This window comes from Prosopis cineraria, unplaced genomic scaffold (genome assembly GCF_029017545.1).
Source record: "Prosopis cineraria cultivar Desert tree isolate PC_DT_omini unplaced genomic scaffold, ASM2901754v1 PC6, whole genome shotgun sequence".
Taxonomy (NCBI): domain Eukaryota; kingdom Viridiplantae; phylum Streptophyta; class Magnoliopsida; order Fabales; family Fabaceae; genus Prosopis; species Prosopis cineraria.
The window spans coordinates 18,985,549-19,002,432 of NW_026555337.1; the positions used below are offsets into that span (position 1 = coordinate 18,985,549).

General features: G+C 29.6%; 1 protein-coding gene across 1 annotated transcript; it reads left to right on the forward strand.

Moving 5' to 3' along the window:
- The first annotated feature begins 5,094 nt into the window (after nucleotides 1-5,094).
- Nucleotides 5,095-6,612, forward strand: LOC129313965 (uncharacterized). Its single transcript, XM_054957349.1, has 5 exons — nucleotides 5,095-5,172; nucleotides 5,824-5,946; nucleotides 6,028-6,158; nucleotides 6,273-6,363; nucleotides 6,412-6,612. The coding sequence occupies exons 1-5, from the start codon at nucleotides 5,095-5,097 to the stop codon at nucleotides 6,610-6,612; spliced, it is 624 nt and encodes a 207-aa protein (XP_054813324.1).
- Nucleotides 6,613-16,884: the final 10,272 nt, after the last annotated feature.

Genomic DNA, 16,884 nt, shown 5'->3' on the forward strand with positions numbered 1-16,884 from the left:
GCTCAACCCTTAATTGATGACTGGATTAACCAATTGTAGCCATTCACCTTATTCTCACCTTTTATGGAAGAAAGGGTATAGCAACCACAGCCAGAGTTGCTTTATTAGATAGCAATGCTTTGATTGGAGCCATGTTGACCTTTCGATGCCTTCAACAGCAAGGCTACTGTGTCTGAGCTATTCATTAGGGCTGGACACATATGCACGTAGTCCCAGAAATCCTTGTAACTCAGTGTTACAGGATATATTGTTCCAAGTAAGGCCCCTCAATACCTCTCATAGGCAAACTCAGGTCACTTTTGGATCATTAACCCCTTGACACTTTAACTCACGAATCACTAAGCGTAGTGACATAGGCTCATAGACATGGATCATTGATCAGATTCTTTTTGATGCATAAGTTCCTTAGAGAGGTAAGTGCAGAGTATACTTGAACCTGAGTATGACATATACAAGATATTAGAGAGTCAAGTTTTCAAGAGAGAAAAAGGTTTAAAGGGACATGATTGAGAAACACACAAGATTTTATTGCCAAGTGAGTTTTGCCTTACAAGTGAAATTGAATCCTCCTTATATGGACATAAGGTGGAGGATGAACATAAACTATACATGATTACAAGTGGACAAACATCTTTCACATGTCTAATTATAGGGTTAAAGTAGAAAGCAAGGGAAAAAATACACTGGCATGACTGAAGTAAACTACTTTGTCCAAAAGTCAAAAGTGACTTTTGACAATATTACAACAAGACAAATACATAAAAAGGCTCAGATGATTGAAAGCATATTCCTCCTGTGATTAACGCAAACTTTTATGAATGCACTCCTGGTCATGTGACAGATTGAGCCAATTTTTTTCTTCCTTTCGATGCCTTCTAGTAGCAAGGCTATTGTGTCTGAGCTATTCCAACTGTTCTTCTTCCCAAGAATCTTCATTTATATCTTGAGTGGGTCCTGGTACAAGTGTATCTTTTAGCTTTGAAAATAACTGATAAGTATGAGTCTCTATCTGATATAGGTCTTGGCTATCTGGTAGAAAGGATGGAGGAGTGGATGATGATGCTCTATCATAGGATTCCATTCGAATAGAGTATCCTGTTTGTACTGTAAGACTTGTGAGCCATTCTAGAAATTGGTACTATATGACTAATGGAGATGGGTTACTTGACAAGATAGGCTGGTGAGGAATTTGTTCGAGGGAGGTGCACTTAAGATGAGGATCTGGAACCAGATAATTATTCATTTCACATAAAAAGTCTTTTAATTCAATTAAAGTGGAATTTTCATATGTTGTCCAGTCAGTGGCGGTTGGTCTTCCATAGACAAACTTAGTTAGCTGTATAAAGCCTTCCTTTACTGTTAAGGTGATAAGAATGACGGATGATGAAGAAGGAAAAGGCATTTTGTTCTTGTAGAGGGACATTCCACAATAATTCTTTTTGAACTACTTCAGAGAGTTCCCTACACCATCTAGAAACTAGTGAGAACCATTCAAGGAGCTTTCATAAGGTTGAACCTTTAACAGTTGAGTCATATAGGAAATGATACATTTCAAGGGGAGGAACAGCTATTACACAGATATAAAGATAAGATAATGACCAAATATACCACATGAGTTTTTTTTGGAATAGGACCTTTGATAAAAGGGATAGCAAGGTAAGGAGCTTAAATATCAAAATATTCAAGTTGAGTTTGGCTGTGAGATTTCTGAAGGAGGATGTGAAGCCAATAAAACAAACTTCTTCTAGCTAACTTTTAGACTCCTAGGATAGTGGTTGAAAAGATGCAAGAGTGGTAAAGACATTGACTGTGAAAAACACAAGGAAAATGATATGCTTGAAATGACTAAAATTTCAAATGATTATAATATAAGAATAATCTGAAATTATAAAAGAATTGCAATAAGAAATGAACAAATCTATGAATTTTTGAGTATCACAAAGAATTTGGTAAAATCTAAACTTTCATTGATCCAAACACAATATAGTTTGTAAGCAAAGTACTATAGTACAATAAAAATACAAACTCATAAGTTTAATGACATAACCATAGAGTTCAATAACATAATAAAGGCTAATAAATCCGATCTCCAACATAAACTACTAACAAGTTTAATGACATAATCTTAAAGTTCAATAACAAAATAAAGACTATTGACTTTCCACAATAAATGCCAAAAACCCATTTCATTTTCCAATAAAGTGTCATGTTAAGAAAAATTTCTCTCCATTCAGGGTCGTTCTTCAACTTTTCCAAGTCTTTTATATACGAATCCTCATCATTCTCTATCTGGTTAAGAACAATCACACACTTGGCAAGAGAATAATTCGAAGAAGAAGAAGTGGCCTCCTTACTTGTCTCACCTTTATATCTCTCAGCTTTTGCTTTAGATGCTTCAGCTTTAGCCTTAGATGCTTCAGTCCATGCTGCAAGTGCTTCCCTCAACTCATGAAGTTTAGCTATAGTATCTACCAAAGCTTTAGCTATTAACTCATGCCACATTTTGAATCAGTTTCCTCCATCCACTATCAGAATGACAATTAGCTCCAAACACAAAATAATTTTATTGGGTTTTAAAGGGACATTAGGAATATAAACTTAGAGTAATAGATATGAGAATGTTGAGATAGATGTGCAGGCAAACACTAAAAGATAAAATTCAAAATATAAAATAATTTTATTGATTAAATACCCACAAAGACAACTTAAACAAAATAGAAATAAATTCATGGGTTAAGGGGCATTTTTGACTTTCAACTATTCATTAGGAAGATTCTAGTGTCCTAAATTTAGATGTGACATAATTTTCCCTTTTAATATTTGAAAATGATGCGCTTGGCAACCCACCATTAAAACAGTTAGCTTTAACTATTAGTTAGTTGACTTAAAAATTACTAAAAAAGATCTCAAAAATTATAGAAGACAAAAAAAAAATACACATAAATACCCTATAAAAATAATAATAGTGTAATTTATAAGTCTTCCACCAAATTTATAAATCCTTGTTTAAAAATTTATAGCTGGAGTACAAAATGCATTCATTTATAAATAATACTATTTGTAAATTTTAGAAGAAGAGTTATAAATTATCACACTATTTTGAGAATTTAATTGATATTAGTTTTCTTATAGGATGCTTTTTTATAATTTTTTATGTCATTTTCTATAATTTTTTAGGCAACTTTTTTTAATAGCCAGTGCTATTTTCAAATTGCAAGTGAGAGTGGAAGAGAGAGTGAAGTGGAAATAAAGTTTCAAAGCATATTGGTTCGTACATAGAAGTGGGTGTTTTTTATGAAGAAAGTGAGAAAAGAAGTGGCCTAGGTTCCACTTCTATGAATATGAGAAAGTTAGTTCTCTCAATTTTGATGGAACCCAATTCTCCCATGGAATGAGATCCATTATACCAAACAACTTTGATTTTTTAATTCCACTTCTCCTATCTCAATTTCATGCAACCAAATAGGGCATATCATTACTAAATGACTAAAAACAAAAAATTGCATGATGTGAAGTACTTTTTATTCTCACCAACCTCGCCAATATCGATGTAAAAAAATAAAAAAAAATAGAAGTGTGTAAAATTTTATACATGTCCTTATAAAAAATTTAAAAAATAATGTTATGTTATTTTAACTCTTTTATAAAAATAATTTTAAAAATACATTTTAAATATTATCTAAAAAAACTATACCATAATTTGTAAATAAGACCAAATGATCTTTTAAAATCTGCATTATAAATAGCAATGGAGAGAGTGTCCGCATAACAATGACTTAATTATGTGTTCGATCAAAATCTATACATATTAGTTAGTATTATGGTGTTCATCGTTAGTTCTTAGTAGATAAAAAATCTAGAGAGCATAGAAATTGGCCCACGTGAAAAGTTGTTCATTCTTCACACAATAAATCATAAGAAGTGATGAAGTTCAACATTAATGAAGATAAGTATGAGACTTGTTATGCAATCAAAATGATCCTAAGCCTAGAAGACAAATTCCCAACTCATATTTAAAATTAATTCCCAAATCATAGAAAGCATTTCTTCTTTTTGGTGAAAAAGACTGATGAATGCCCAAATATGAACAGATGAAGACAAAGCTGATAATGAGTGAGTGGGAGTAAAAGAGATAATATATGTCAACGTCACCCCCACCAGAGCACGAAAGTGAGAGCAAGTTGAGCGAGTGATGGCACTGATGGTGGCGTGAAGAGAACTGCGAGAGAAACTAAGTATGCATTTGGATACACCCCCATTTACATTCCAAAAGTAGATTTTAACTTTTCAAATGTGAAATGTTGTTTGGATTTTTTTTTCAGATAGAATATGCTTTCAAGAATAGCTTCCAAATACGTTTGAAATGGAAAAAAGGCAAAAGCTCCTTGGTGTTGCTTTTGAAATGTGATATGTGGCATTGGGCATTTATGAATGATGCTTAATATTTTTATTGACCATGATACCCTCCTTTTTCTTTTTCTCGTTCATGCAACTGAGCTGGCTACTCGTCTCTCATTCTTTGCTGCTGCTCTCATCTTACTCGACCACCGGTCGTCCGTTGCTCGTCCACTACTCGGCCATCTCTTCTCCTTCTCTCCTTTGCCTCTCCTCTGCCATCTCGCAGATCTGGAGCTCCTCATCTCTTCCTTCCCTGAGCTCCTCCTTCCTTCATTAACGATCGTTGCATTCCACCATCTAATTTCTCCTCATTTCTTTCATAAATCAAGCTCATTTTGGGACTTAGATGACATTTCAGAGCTAAGAGAACTCTAACCAGCTGGATTTGCAACTTGTAGAGTGCAAAACTAAACATTCAAACTAGCTCGTCAAACTCTGACCCTCTTCTCCAATCTGCTCTTCGATCTGATAGCCTCCAAGCATTTTTTGCTAGATCTGGAAATGGTGGTGCTTTATTTTGCATTAATAGATGAAATGGTGGTCCTCTGTTTTTCTCTTCGATCTAATCTGTTTCTTTTTTTTTTAATCATTGTGAAGCCTCTGTTCTGTGTGACTGGTGTGAGGTTTTTTTTTTAATTGTCATCTTTTACGCAGAACAAGAACATGTAATGGGATGGATGAGATCGATCATTATTTATGACTGTATTTCATGATTATTTTGTTGATATGTTGATGTTCTGGGAATATGACACCATGTTTTGGGAATATGTTCTGGTGACTGATCTATTGATTGTTCTATTTTGCTTTGTTTTTTTTCTTCAGTTTCATTTTGATAGGAATTTGAACTCATTCATTTTTTAAAAACTGGTGAAGGGATGAGAAAGACTGCAAATTTTTGGTCAAACTTGCTTATTTTTAATACATACTATTGAATCATATGATCTGAATTTTTGAGTGAGTCTGAAAATTATCAAGCCATCTGATTATGGCTACTTTTGAATAACAGCCTCTTTCAACAAGTATATGTGGCTAAGATAACAAGTGGTTAATTAACCATGATCGAATAATCTTTTTCTCTTTGTTTCCAAAAAAACAAAAAATACAATTATTATTGGCTTTTCATTAATAAAAAAGGATAGCAAAATTTTTAATATTTTAAGTCTAACTCATTTATGGATTTTTACTCCTCAAATTCCATTTGTATTGAGAATATGATATTTTGATAGTAAAAATGAGTAAAGAGAAGGCACTATAGACTACCAAAGAGACCGAATTGTTCATTAAATTGGCTCTCCAGCAAGTTAGGAAAAATAAGCATAAAGGCTCTACCTTATCAAAGGAAGGTTGGGAGGCACTAATGCAATGCAATAGTTTAATGCTTTGAGCTCTAGAAGCTATGATAAGAAGCAGTTGAAGAACAAATAGGACAATTTGAGGAAAGATTGGAATATACGGGACAAACTGTTGAACAAAGAGACTGATTTGGGATGGGATAGTGAAAAGAATACTGTTTTAGCACCAGAGGAGTGGTGGAATCAAAAGATTAAGGTATACAATTATATATGGCATGCTATACATTTGATATTTTATTTTATAAATATACTGGACTCGATTCTTGTAAATGTGCAGGAGAATCCTGAGTATAAGAAATTCAGACATAGACCACTTCTATATGTACAAGAATTGACACCGTTGTTCCAACCAATTGCAGCATGGGGCACTTACATGTGGACACCTGCGGCTGATGATCCACAAGATGTGTATAGGCCTTAATTGGATTTGACTGAAGGATTAGGAGATAGTGATGATATAAGAAACATTAGTGGAGGAACTCTCCCAAAAATTGAGTAGGTTAACTTGAATAATACATATAGTGGTGGTACTAATTCAGGGAGCAAGCGAAAGAAAGGTGAAAGTGGTCAAAACAAGAAGGGAAAATGTCTTGCAACTATAATGGTTGATTCAGTGAGTCGATTGGTGTCCACATAAGAGGATAGGGTTTCAACATTGAAGTTAATTCTTAATTCCATAGAGGGTGGAACAAAACTAATTGATCAAATTATAGTAGATGTTGCAAAGAAACTTTATGGAATTGAAGAGATTTCTTGTGATGAGGTGCTTCTTGGACAGTGTGTTGTGACCTTACTAGATAAGACCGCAAGGGACATGTATATTGGGCTTAGGGATAACAGAAGAGCATTAGTGGCTTATTAGAAGTGATTGGGCAAAAAAGCAAATTAGATCAATCCTAGCTTGCGTTGTCAATGTTTTAAATAGTGTCGTTCATATTGTTAATTTGTTTTGAAACTAACTGTGTTATTTGACTCTTGGTTTATATGTTTCTTATGTTAAGTCATAAACAATGGTGTAATGGTTGTTAAATTATGTTATGCAGTTTGTATGAATGAAAATTTGCAGTCTCGCTTATTACAATTACTTGTACATGCGAAGATGATGAGGTTAAGGCAATTACTACAATAGTATCTAATTACTCAACAATTTTATTGAAAGAGTCTTGTAAAACCAATTCGCAATCATGTCATGCATAGTGCAAGAAATTTTGCAAGGGCATCCTCAGCGTCGTTATGACATATTTCATATGGAAAAAGATGTTTTTCTTCAACTTTGTAATAAACTAGTGCAACATGGCCTATGTCCAACCAGAAGAACAGGGATTCATGAAATGATTGGTATGTTCCTAAATATTGTTGGACATGAAGTGGGGAATAGGATGGCACAAGAACGATTTCAACATTCAACAGAGACTATTCACAGACGTTTTAGAAATGTATTGCATGCTTGTGAGAAGATAGCAAAGGAATATATCCAATCAAAAGATTTAGATGATTCGCGATATTGGCCATTCTTTAAAAATGCCGTAGGAGCAATTGATGGAACACATATCCCATGTGTGGTCAGTGTTGAAGAGCAAGGGAAATATATTGGAAGGAAAGATATTCCAACACAAAATATAATGGCTGCATGTGATTAGGATATGTGCTTCACTTATGTCATGGCTGGATAGGAAGAGACTGCTCATGATGCTCGTTTGTTTGACAATACACTCATAAGGCCGGACATGAAATTTTCACATCCACCAAAGGTATATTTCATATTTATCTAATTTAAAATAATTTTTAATATTTTTTGGGATCTTACAATTTCTATTTTTTTTATTGGTAGGTGAATATTATTTGTTAGATGCCGACTATCTAACACCACGTGGATATTTAGGTCCTTATAGATCTCATAGATATCATCTCTTAGATTTCAGGCGTTCATCTGGATTTGCAAACAATAATGAGGTTTTTAATTATTATCATTCAAGCTTAAGGACCACAATTGAAAGGACTTTCGAGGTTTGAAAAAAATAGATTCGCAATCTTACGACACATGCCTAGCTATACATAATTTTATTAGAAGAAAATCTATAATTGATTCTGACTTTAGGCATTTTAAAGATGAAAATATGGTTAACAATAATGATGATAATAATGAGCATGTATTTTCATCAACAATTTCAAGTGCAATTTCAAGCGTAACTTCTGATAGAGAGATGAATAGGGTTCGAGATTATATTAGAGATCAGATTGTATATTATGGATCGAATCGTTAATCATGTAACTATTCAATATTAATGAATGTTTAACTATTTATTACATAATTTTTTTTCAAAATTAAATTTTATATTTTTTATTCTTATTATTTAACATTTTAAATTTTATGTTATTTTAAATTTGTTTCACATTTTTAAATATTTTTAATATATTATATTTGTATAATAAAAATATAAATTATTATAACTTAATGTCCTTTTTGTTCATTATACATTAAAAAGTATATTTTAAAAGCATAAATTTTTATTAATCCAAATAACTTTTAATTTTTTAAATTGACTTTTAAAAAATATATTTAAACACAAATTTTATTAAAAAAACTTACTTTAACTAAATTAATTTTTATTAAATAAATTTTTTATCAAACTGATTTTTTACAAATTAAAAATCAAACGCGCCCGAAGACACAGCCGTCAGAGAAACTGATCGAGGACTGTGACTTTAAAAGTCATAAAGTTGTGCCTATAATTACTATTATGCCCTCTATTAATTGACGCAAAAAGAGTGTCCCCGCGTGCGTAGAAGAAAGCAATTAAAAACATAAAATGAAAAACAAAGACGGCTTTACAATTTTTTTAAAAAAGAAATACAAAGGCAGGCTAGAAAAAGCCTGAGATGATTACAAAAACAGCTTTACTATAATGCAAGTCCAGAGAACCAAAATTTTTTCATTAAAGGTCTAAAAGTCTCTCTTAAAATTAAGTTTTTAAATTAAAAAAGGTATTATTTGTTTGTGAAATATATAATAGAACATTCATAAATGACATTTAAAGTGTATTTATTAATAATAAAATGTTCATTCATTTTACATAATCCTCATGGTTTACTTGTTGAATGAGAAAAAATTTACAAGTCCCTAAATAATATTTACAACAAAAGCTTCATAAATAACGTTCAAATTATATTTATTAATAACAAAACATCGGTTAATTTCACATAATTTATTGTTATAAAAAGAGAAAAAAGTTACAATTACCTATATAAAATTTATAACAAAAGCTCCATACATAACATTTAAAGTCCATTTATTTATAACAAAATTTTCATTTATTTTATATAGTTTAATTTTGTTTAAGGAGATGAAATTTACAAATTATCTAAATAAAATTTACAACAAAATGTGCTTTTTATAGCATATCTGTTGGCTAAATGATTTCCTTCTTAGTGAAGTTGTGGTCGTTTATGGTTGTTTTCTTAGTTGTGGTTGTACTTTTTGCATCCCTTTGTGAGGCTTGCGATCCCTAATTGGCCCTAATAAATTTTTCTTCTTGCATAAGTAAAAAAAGAAAAAATTACACGTTGAGTTAGGCTACGTTGTCTTATTTCATGTCTCTTTACTTCCATTTCTACTCTTTTTTCTTTTTTAAACAGATCATCAACATACTCGTACATGATTACCTGTTGCTGACTTTACAAAACAATCATCTTGTTCATCCCTTTTAACTCAATTCCCAATTTCCCATTCACCTGAACGAAAAATAAGGAACATTGAAAAATATTGATGTAATATTAAGGAAAATTACATCTCTCCGATACAAAAATCGATGAATCTTGGCAACATCATAAGATCCTATTCTATTTCATTACTGCCTCGGTTTCTCTCCTCCCTAAATCCTACCTCCGTGTCTCCGCTGCAGCAAAGTAAAATATTAGGCTATCCAGATTTAATCTCAACGGTTCATGTTTATTTTTATTTTTATTTTTATTTTATATTTATTAAAATAAAAAATATATATAAATTTTAATAAATCTCTTTATCAATTTAGACAGTCTAGATTTGATATGGATAGTCCAATTTTAATATTAAATATTTTTAATAAGTTGACTGCATTGTTCGGAGTATATCTGCATTGTAGTCAATGTTAAATTTTTATATTAAATTAGATTATCTATGATAAATTTAAACTGTTAGTTGATGAGCAGAGTTATTAATTGTTTATAATTTTTTATATTTTTATTTTAATAAAAATAAAATATGAAAACATTTAATCTAAACTGTTCAGATTAAATATGGATTATTGTCACGCCCCAAAAATTGAATGTGATTGACACCAACATGTGAACCATATCACACATTCCCTAAATCTTAAATTGAGGAATCGTTCCATTTTTAAAACGTAATTGAATTTATACTGAGATTATGATATATTTAATAATAACCACTATAACAAAAATTTAATATTTTTATAAAAATTTTAACAAAACCTTCCCTGTAAATAGAACTTCAAATTAAGAGACTCTATATAACCTTAAATAAAATTTTAAACTATTAAATTATCATATCAAATATTCTTATCACTTAATTCAAAAACAAATACATGGAATAAATAAATATAGTAACATCACTAATTAAAATCAAGTGGAATATAAATCACCAATTAGTCAAAACTCATGTGTCTGGAGACTTTCAGAACAATTAATAAATGTGGACACAAATCCATGAGAATAAATAACCAAATGTAGCTTATACTATAAAGACTAACGTGGACACACAGTCCATAAAAGTAAGTAAACAATCACAATCTGAACTATAAAACAAATGTGAACATACAATCTATGAGGGTGATACTAATAAAACACAGCTTAAAACCACAAAAAACAAATACAGGTGTTAGCCCCATGAATAACAAATGTGAAAATAAAATTCACAATAATCAAACTAGTTAGTTTATTAACACAGGCGCACCAAGGGATAATAAAATTGTCGTTAGCAACCAATGTTTTGAATAAGTCCCTTTCTACTTCATTTTTAAACATGCAAGAAATCTTCAACATTAAAATAAAAATTTCAATCAAACTCACATGAATATTTTTAGGCATCAATTCAATAATTACCGAAATAAAATTTCAACAGTAATGGCCAAACTTACATTTATTGCTAAGCTAAAATTATCAAATCTAGTAAAGATAATTTCATCAGTATGAAATGTATATATGGGAAGAAGTACATGCATATGCCACAATTTAATTATTCTTCACCATCATATTTTAGATTTCACAAAATAAAGTAATTTAATTAAAAAAATCCAAAAATTGACATTATTGCTATTAAAATGTTCTACATAAAAATATAATATTTAATTAAAAATAATTATATTTAAAAATTAGTTTGGACACTATCCACTTGCATGAAATAAGTAGACTTGTAACAGACAAATTGTTGATATCAATTAAAACAATTTATAGTCTAAGTTCTCCTTAGAATTTGATGTCGAGAGGGTCCAATATCTGTAACAAGCAAATTGTCGAATGAAGGGTACAATGATGAGATCACTACTATAGAAATGGATATAGGTGGTGTTTAAATTTTAGTTTTGTAAAGTTTATAAAATGTTATAAAATTCAATAATATAATAGGTATCAAATGGTGTTTCATTAATTATTGAAATGTCACAAAACTAATGAAAGAGCAAGGGCATTTCTTTCTGCAAACACTACCTCTTTGATTTTATTTAAAAAAAACAAAGAGAGGTGGCATTTAAACTATGTTGAAAAACCACCTCTATTCTCTACAAAGGTGGCGTTTTACAAATAGTAAAAGTGCCACCTCTGTGACAAATTTTTAAAAAATTAAAAATTCAACAAAAGTGACATTTATAAAATGTATAAATACTGCCTCTATAATTTTTCTTTTTTTCTATTTAAAATAAAATAGGTGATGTATTTGTGGTACAGAAATGCCACTTATATTATCTTAGTCCAAAAAGGTGGCACCTCTTTGGTATTTTGTTTTGGAAATGGTTAACATAGGCAGCGTTTCTTCTTAATATAACACCACCTGTTTGATATTTTTTCAAAAAAAAAAATACATAGGGGACGTTTCTTCCATGAATAAACACCACCAATTTGGTATTTTAAAAAAATAAATTTTATAAAATATTGTACACCTAAATTTTTTTACTATAATAGATTCAAATTATATACAATCAGTCCAGCAATTTGCAAACAATCCAGCTATACAATGAAAAGTTACACAACATAATACAATAAAGTAGTTATAATTACATTAACATCTTTAAGTTAGGAAAACTAGGTGAACACACTACTAGCCTCAAATCTTACAAAATATTTAACAATTACGTACCAAAGTTTTGACATCCTAATCCAACAAAAATGATGACCACTCTTCAATTAGATCATAAATTTTATTTATCACCATATACCAAGCACTTTGTGTCCTCATAATACTACAAAATATTAAAACAAGAATTTATATATAACTAAAAATTATCAAACCCGAATAAAATTAAATAAAATTAGATAAAGTTTCATACCTCAAATGGGCTAAAAGTTTCACCATAAGTGTTCACATCCTTCATGAATTTCATAATGTATTATCCATAATAATTATCATTTGGTTGGAAAGGGCACTAAGAAATTGCTAAAAAAATAACATAAATTTATGAAGCAAATAAATTTACCTTTCATAATTCAATAAAATCTTTCATATGAATTAAATATGCCTTAATTTTTATTCATTGATAACTCTTTGAGAAGTCTTTATTTTTGAAAAAAGAAAGCTCTTTGTGACCCCAAAAACTATTCAATGCCCTATCAAAATAGGAAAAATTAATCAATAATAATTGATTCAAATATATATGAATATGTAAAATGATTCTTATAAATATAAATACTTACTTATTGAATAGCATCAATATATTAGGCTGACCTATTGGCATGCCTCTAGATAGAGAATTAAGAAAATAAATTAAAGGTAAAGGAGCAGCCACAAGATTAATAACAATCAAAATCCAATATTTCCTAAAAAATTTAAACTTTGATCATGTCTTAATATAAAATTAAGGTATCTAACACGTCAAGAAATTAAAAAAATAAATTATAAAATACTTACTCCGTATTGTAAGGTATTAAGAATAACATACTTTTTCCAACTTCTACCTTTTCTGTGAATATTTCTTTTACAAGATTACCTATTTAGATGTACTCAACATCGACCCATGACTATCATGAGGACTAGTAAATGAAAAATCTTTTCTCTTTCTCCATGTCTTTTAAAAAAGAAATGTACAAGGACCTTGATAAATAGCAAAAAAAGTATTAAAATCATTCACAACATGAAATAAAATAATCAATACTAAAAAATGTTATGAAACAAGTACCTTATTCAGATGTTGATAGCAAAAGCACACGCCCATTCTTGATTAAGTATTTCCACTATAGTATTTCTATCAAGATATTCTCAGATATCTTTACAATAGATTTCTTCTTCAAATTTTATTTCAATTGTTTGGCCATTACCAGTAAGTTTTGGCAAAAGAGACTAAAGAGCATAACCATATAGGTAGGTTTTAAATTATTAATATTACTGACTATGTGTTATGGGTACTACTTTGAACATTGTGTGAGTTGATTCCATCAGTAGACATTGCAAGTCGAAGACTTCTTTCTTCATCTCTAAAATTAGGGTACTCAAAGTTAATTTTTTCCACTGAGGGAAATCTACAGGGTGCCTAAGCTTTCCATCTTTAATCCTTTCATTCTCATGCCTTGTCAACAAGTTGGCAATTTTTACATTTCCATACATGTGCCAAAATATCAATATAATGGGAAAATACCATAGCGCCTTTGCAAGACTTGATTTCTTTCTATATCATGATGCTTTGCATTTAAGACACTTCTCTAATGAATCATACTCATTATGAAATAACATACAATCATTAAGATATACATGTTTTTTCATACCTAAACCAATTGAGCAAAGCATTTGCTTGACCTCATATGTCTTAGTAGGAATTTCATTACCAATCTGAAACATATCTTTCAAAGCATCAAGCAATAGAGTGAAACTCTTATCAATCCATGCACAAGCAGCTTTCAAATTGTGCAATATCAAAATTGTTGATAACCTAGTGTATTTAGTACAATCGAGATATAGTAGTTTCTCTGAATCACCCATCAACCTTTCAAACATTTAAGGACAATCACGAAAATCACATTCTATTACATTTAGCATTTCATCAAGATGATCAGTCTCATACCCATTACTACAACATTATCACATGCATCTTTTCTCTTAAATGACCTAATGGTATACACCTATTCACCAGATACATCATTTTTCTCCCCATGCCTTGTCCAACATATATAACTTTGATCAATTCCATAACATATTAAATAATCTAACAACTCAGTTGGAGCAATTTTCTTTCCATAGCAACAAGCTAAGCAAGGACAAAAAATTTTGTGGATCTTTCGCATGTTGAACTACAAAAGTAATAAACTCTTTCACCCCATCCCTATATTCTTTTGATAATCAATTAGCAAATATTCACTTTTGGTCTATACACTCTACCTATTACAGGACAATGTCAAGTATGATTTGTTGACATATTGTGTCAAAAATGAAAGTTTTTTGGATCTCAAACCCACTGTTCAACATTCATATATTAATTCAATATTTTGAAAAATTTCAGCAACATAATAGCTTAAAATAATAGTTTCTCGAGTAAACCCCTATTCAACACTTATAAATACCTAAAATAATTAATTCAACTTATTCTAACCAACAACCAAATTAATAATCAATAGTAATTAAATCAACAAATGCAAGCATAATCCTAAAATAAATCAACAATAATTAATTAAATGTTTTTTCCTCCTTTTACCAAAAAAATATTTTTTCCTTATATATCATTCAAGACAAATAAAAAAATTTAAGATAGCAAATATAATTTTCTACAATTAATCTTAAATTCAAACCCATAGCTGATGATGCAACTAAAATTAAAAAAAATATTATATTAAAAATTCAAAGCGTACCTAGAGTTGAAGAAACACTGCGAAGCACAATTTGTCTGTGTTAAGGAAACAATGTTGGGACCACTCATGAGCTGAAGATCACTATGTGAAAATGGAGAACATAAGCTGAAATGAGGGACCATAAAAATGAGGAATTTTTTAAAAGAAAGTTATAGGGATTATATCTGAAAGTAATAATGGTAAGACCTTCAAGAGAAAAAAAAAAGTAAATATTGGTGGGCACAAGAGTTACCTAGAGTTGGCAAGCTAGAAGAAGAGCTTCAACAAGTTGAGAGAACATGAGCTGCAACCACAAGTTGAGTGATCAACTTGGACGAGCTGAGGGTTTAAGTATCCGGCACTAGCACAAGCTGAGAGGAACCACGAGCTGAAAGCTAGTCTGAAAGTGATGGACAAAGCTAAGAGATTTTTACAGTGAAGGAGACAACACAGTAAACCCTTCATTACATAAATGGACAGGGAGGCAAAATAAATGTTGTTAAATTTTTAAAAAAAAAATGAAAGATAGAGGTGGCGATTTTTAAGGACTAATCGCCACCTCTGTCTTCACACTGCCGACAGCTTTACAGCAATAAAGCTGTAAAAGAAGTGACGTTTCCAATGCATGGAAATGCCACCTCTCTTCCCCAATTTAATAAAAATTAATTAACTAAATAAAATTAAATAAATAACCATATATCTAATAAAATAATATAATTGATTATTAAATAATTTTTAGTATGTTAATTAGATAATCATATATAATTCATTAATCACAACTTAAAATAATAATAAAATTTAAACAAATAATAAAAAATTTCATTTTCATTTTATTAGAAAAAATTAATTTAATAAACATTAAAGAGGTGGTGTTTCCAATAAAAGAAAATGCCACCTCTCTCCTATTATATATCAAAAAATTAAAATATACTAATAAAAAATTTAATTAATTAAAATAAAATCAATAACTATGTATTTAATTAAATAATAATTGGTCATTAAATAAAATATATTATCTAAATTATCCAATCCTATGAAACTATATATTTAAAATATTAAATAATTAAAATATAGTTAAATTATTATTTATGAAACATAATAATTACTACAGATTAAATAGATTTAAAAATTTATTATATTTAATAAAATATTAATTATTAAATAAAATAAAAATTTTATTTAAATGTTGTCAATTTTTTTCAAAATATAAAAGACAAAGGTGGCGATTTCCAAGGACCAATCACCACCTTTGTCTTCAAGCTGCTGCTGACACGGCAATAAAGCTATAAGAGAGGTGGCGTTTCCAATGCATGGAAATGCCACCTCTCCCCCAATTTAATAAAAAATTAATTAAATAAATTAAGTTAAATAAATAATTATATATTTAATAAAATAATATAATTGATTATTAACTAATTTTTATTATGTTAATTAGATAATCATATATAATTCATTAATCACAACATAAATAATAATAAAATCTAAACAAATAAAAAAAAATTCATTTTCATTTTATTAGTAAAAATTAATTTAATAAACATTAGAGAGGTGTGTTTTCAAATGTCTCAAACACCACCTCTGTGATTTTAATTAATTAATTAAGAATATATATTTATTATTAATGATAATTAAATAATTATATTAAAATTATTATATAATCTAAAAAAATATATTTAATGAAGGAAAAATTAGAATTGTCACTTACATTTAAATTAATTAACTTGTATTAGTATAAATTAGTTAGACTTTGGTTATTGAGTAGTTATATTTACCCTACTATCTTTAATATTTCAGGAAATAGCTCAAGAGGATAAGATAGAGGAAAATAGTTAGAGGCATAGGATTGTCATCCTAGTAGTAGGCCTCCTTTATTCTACATATTTATGTGTATGTGATAATTTATATTGTCAACTACGATTAATCCATTTTGGATCTTACTTACATTACATGTTTTGTGAGTTGGGAACTATATTTTGGGCCCTAGGGTGTATGTATATGAGTCATGATATTATTAGTAGGGTCAAAATACTAGTACAAGTAAAAGTTGAGCATAACATGTGATGTTTATGGATTATTTGATGAAATGGATGATTTTAGCTCTTCCTTTTGT

What these genes read in the sequence shown, in the direction of transcription:
- LOC129313965 (XM_054957349.1), top strand. Translation starts at nt 5,095, where the DNA reads ATGACTGTATTTCATGATTATTTTGTTGATATGTTGATGTTCTGGGAA. An exon ending in GCTGATGATCCACAAGATGT is followed by an intron (nt 6,159 to 6,272) that starts GTATAGGCCTTA and finishes TAATACATATAG; the next exon opens with TGGTGGTACTAATTCAGGGA. An exon ending in CAACTATAATGGTTGATTCA is followed by an intron (nt 6,364 to 6,411) that starts GTGAGTCGATTG and finishes TCAACATTGAAG; the next exon opens with TTAATTCTTAATTCCATAGA.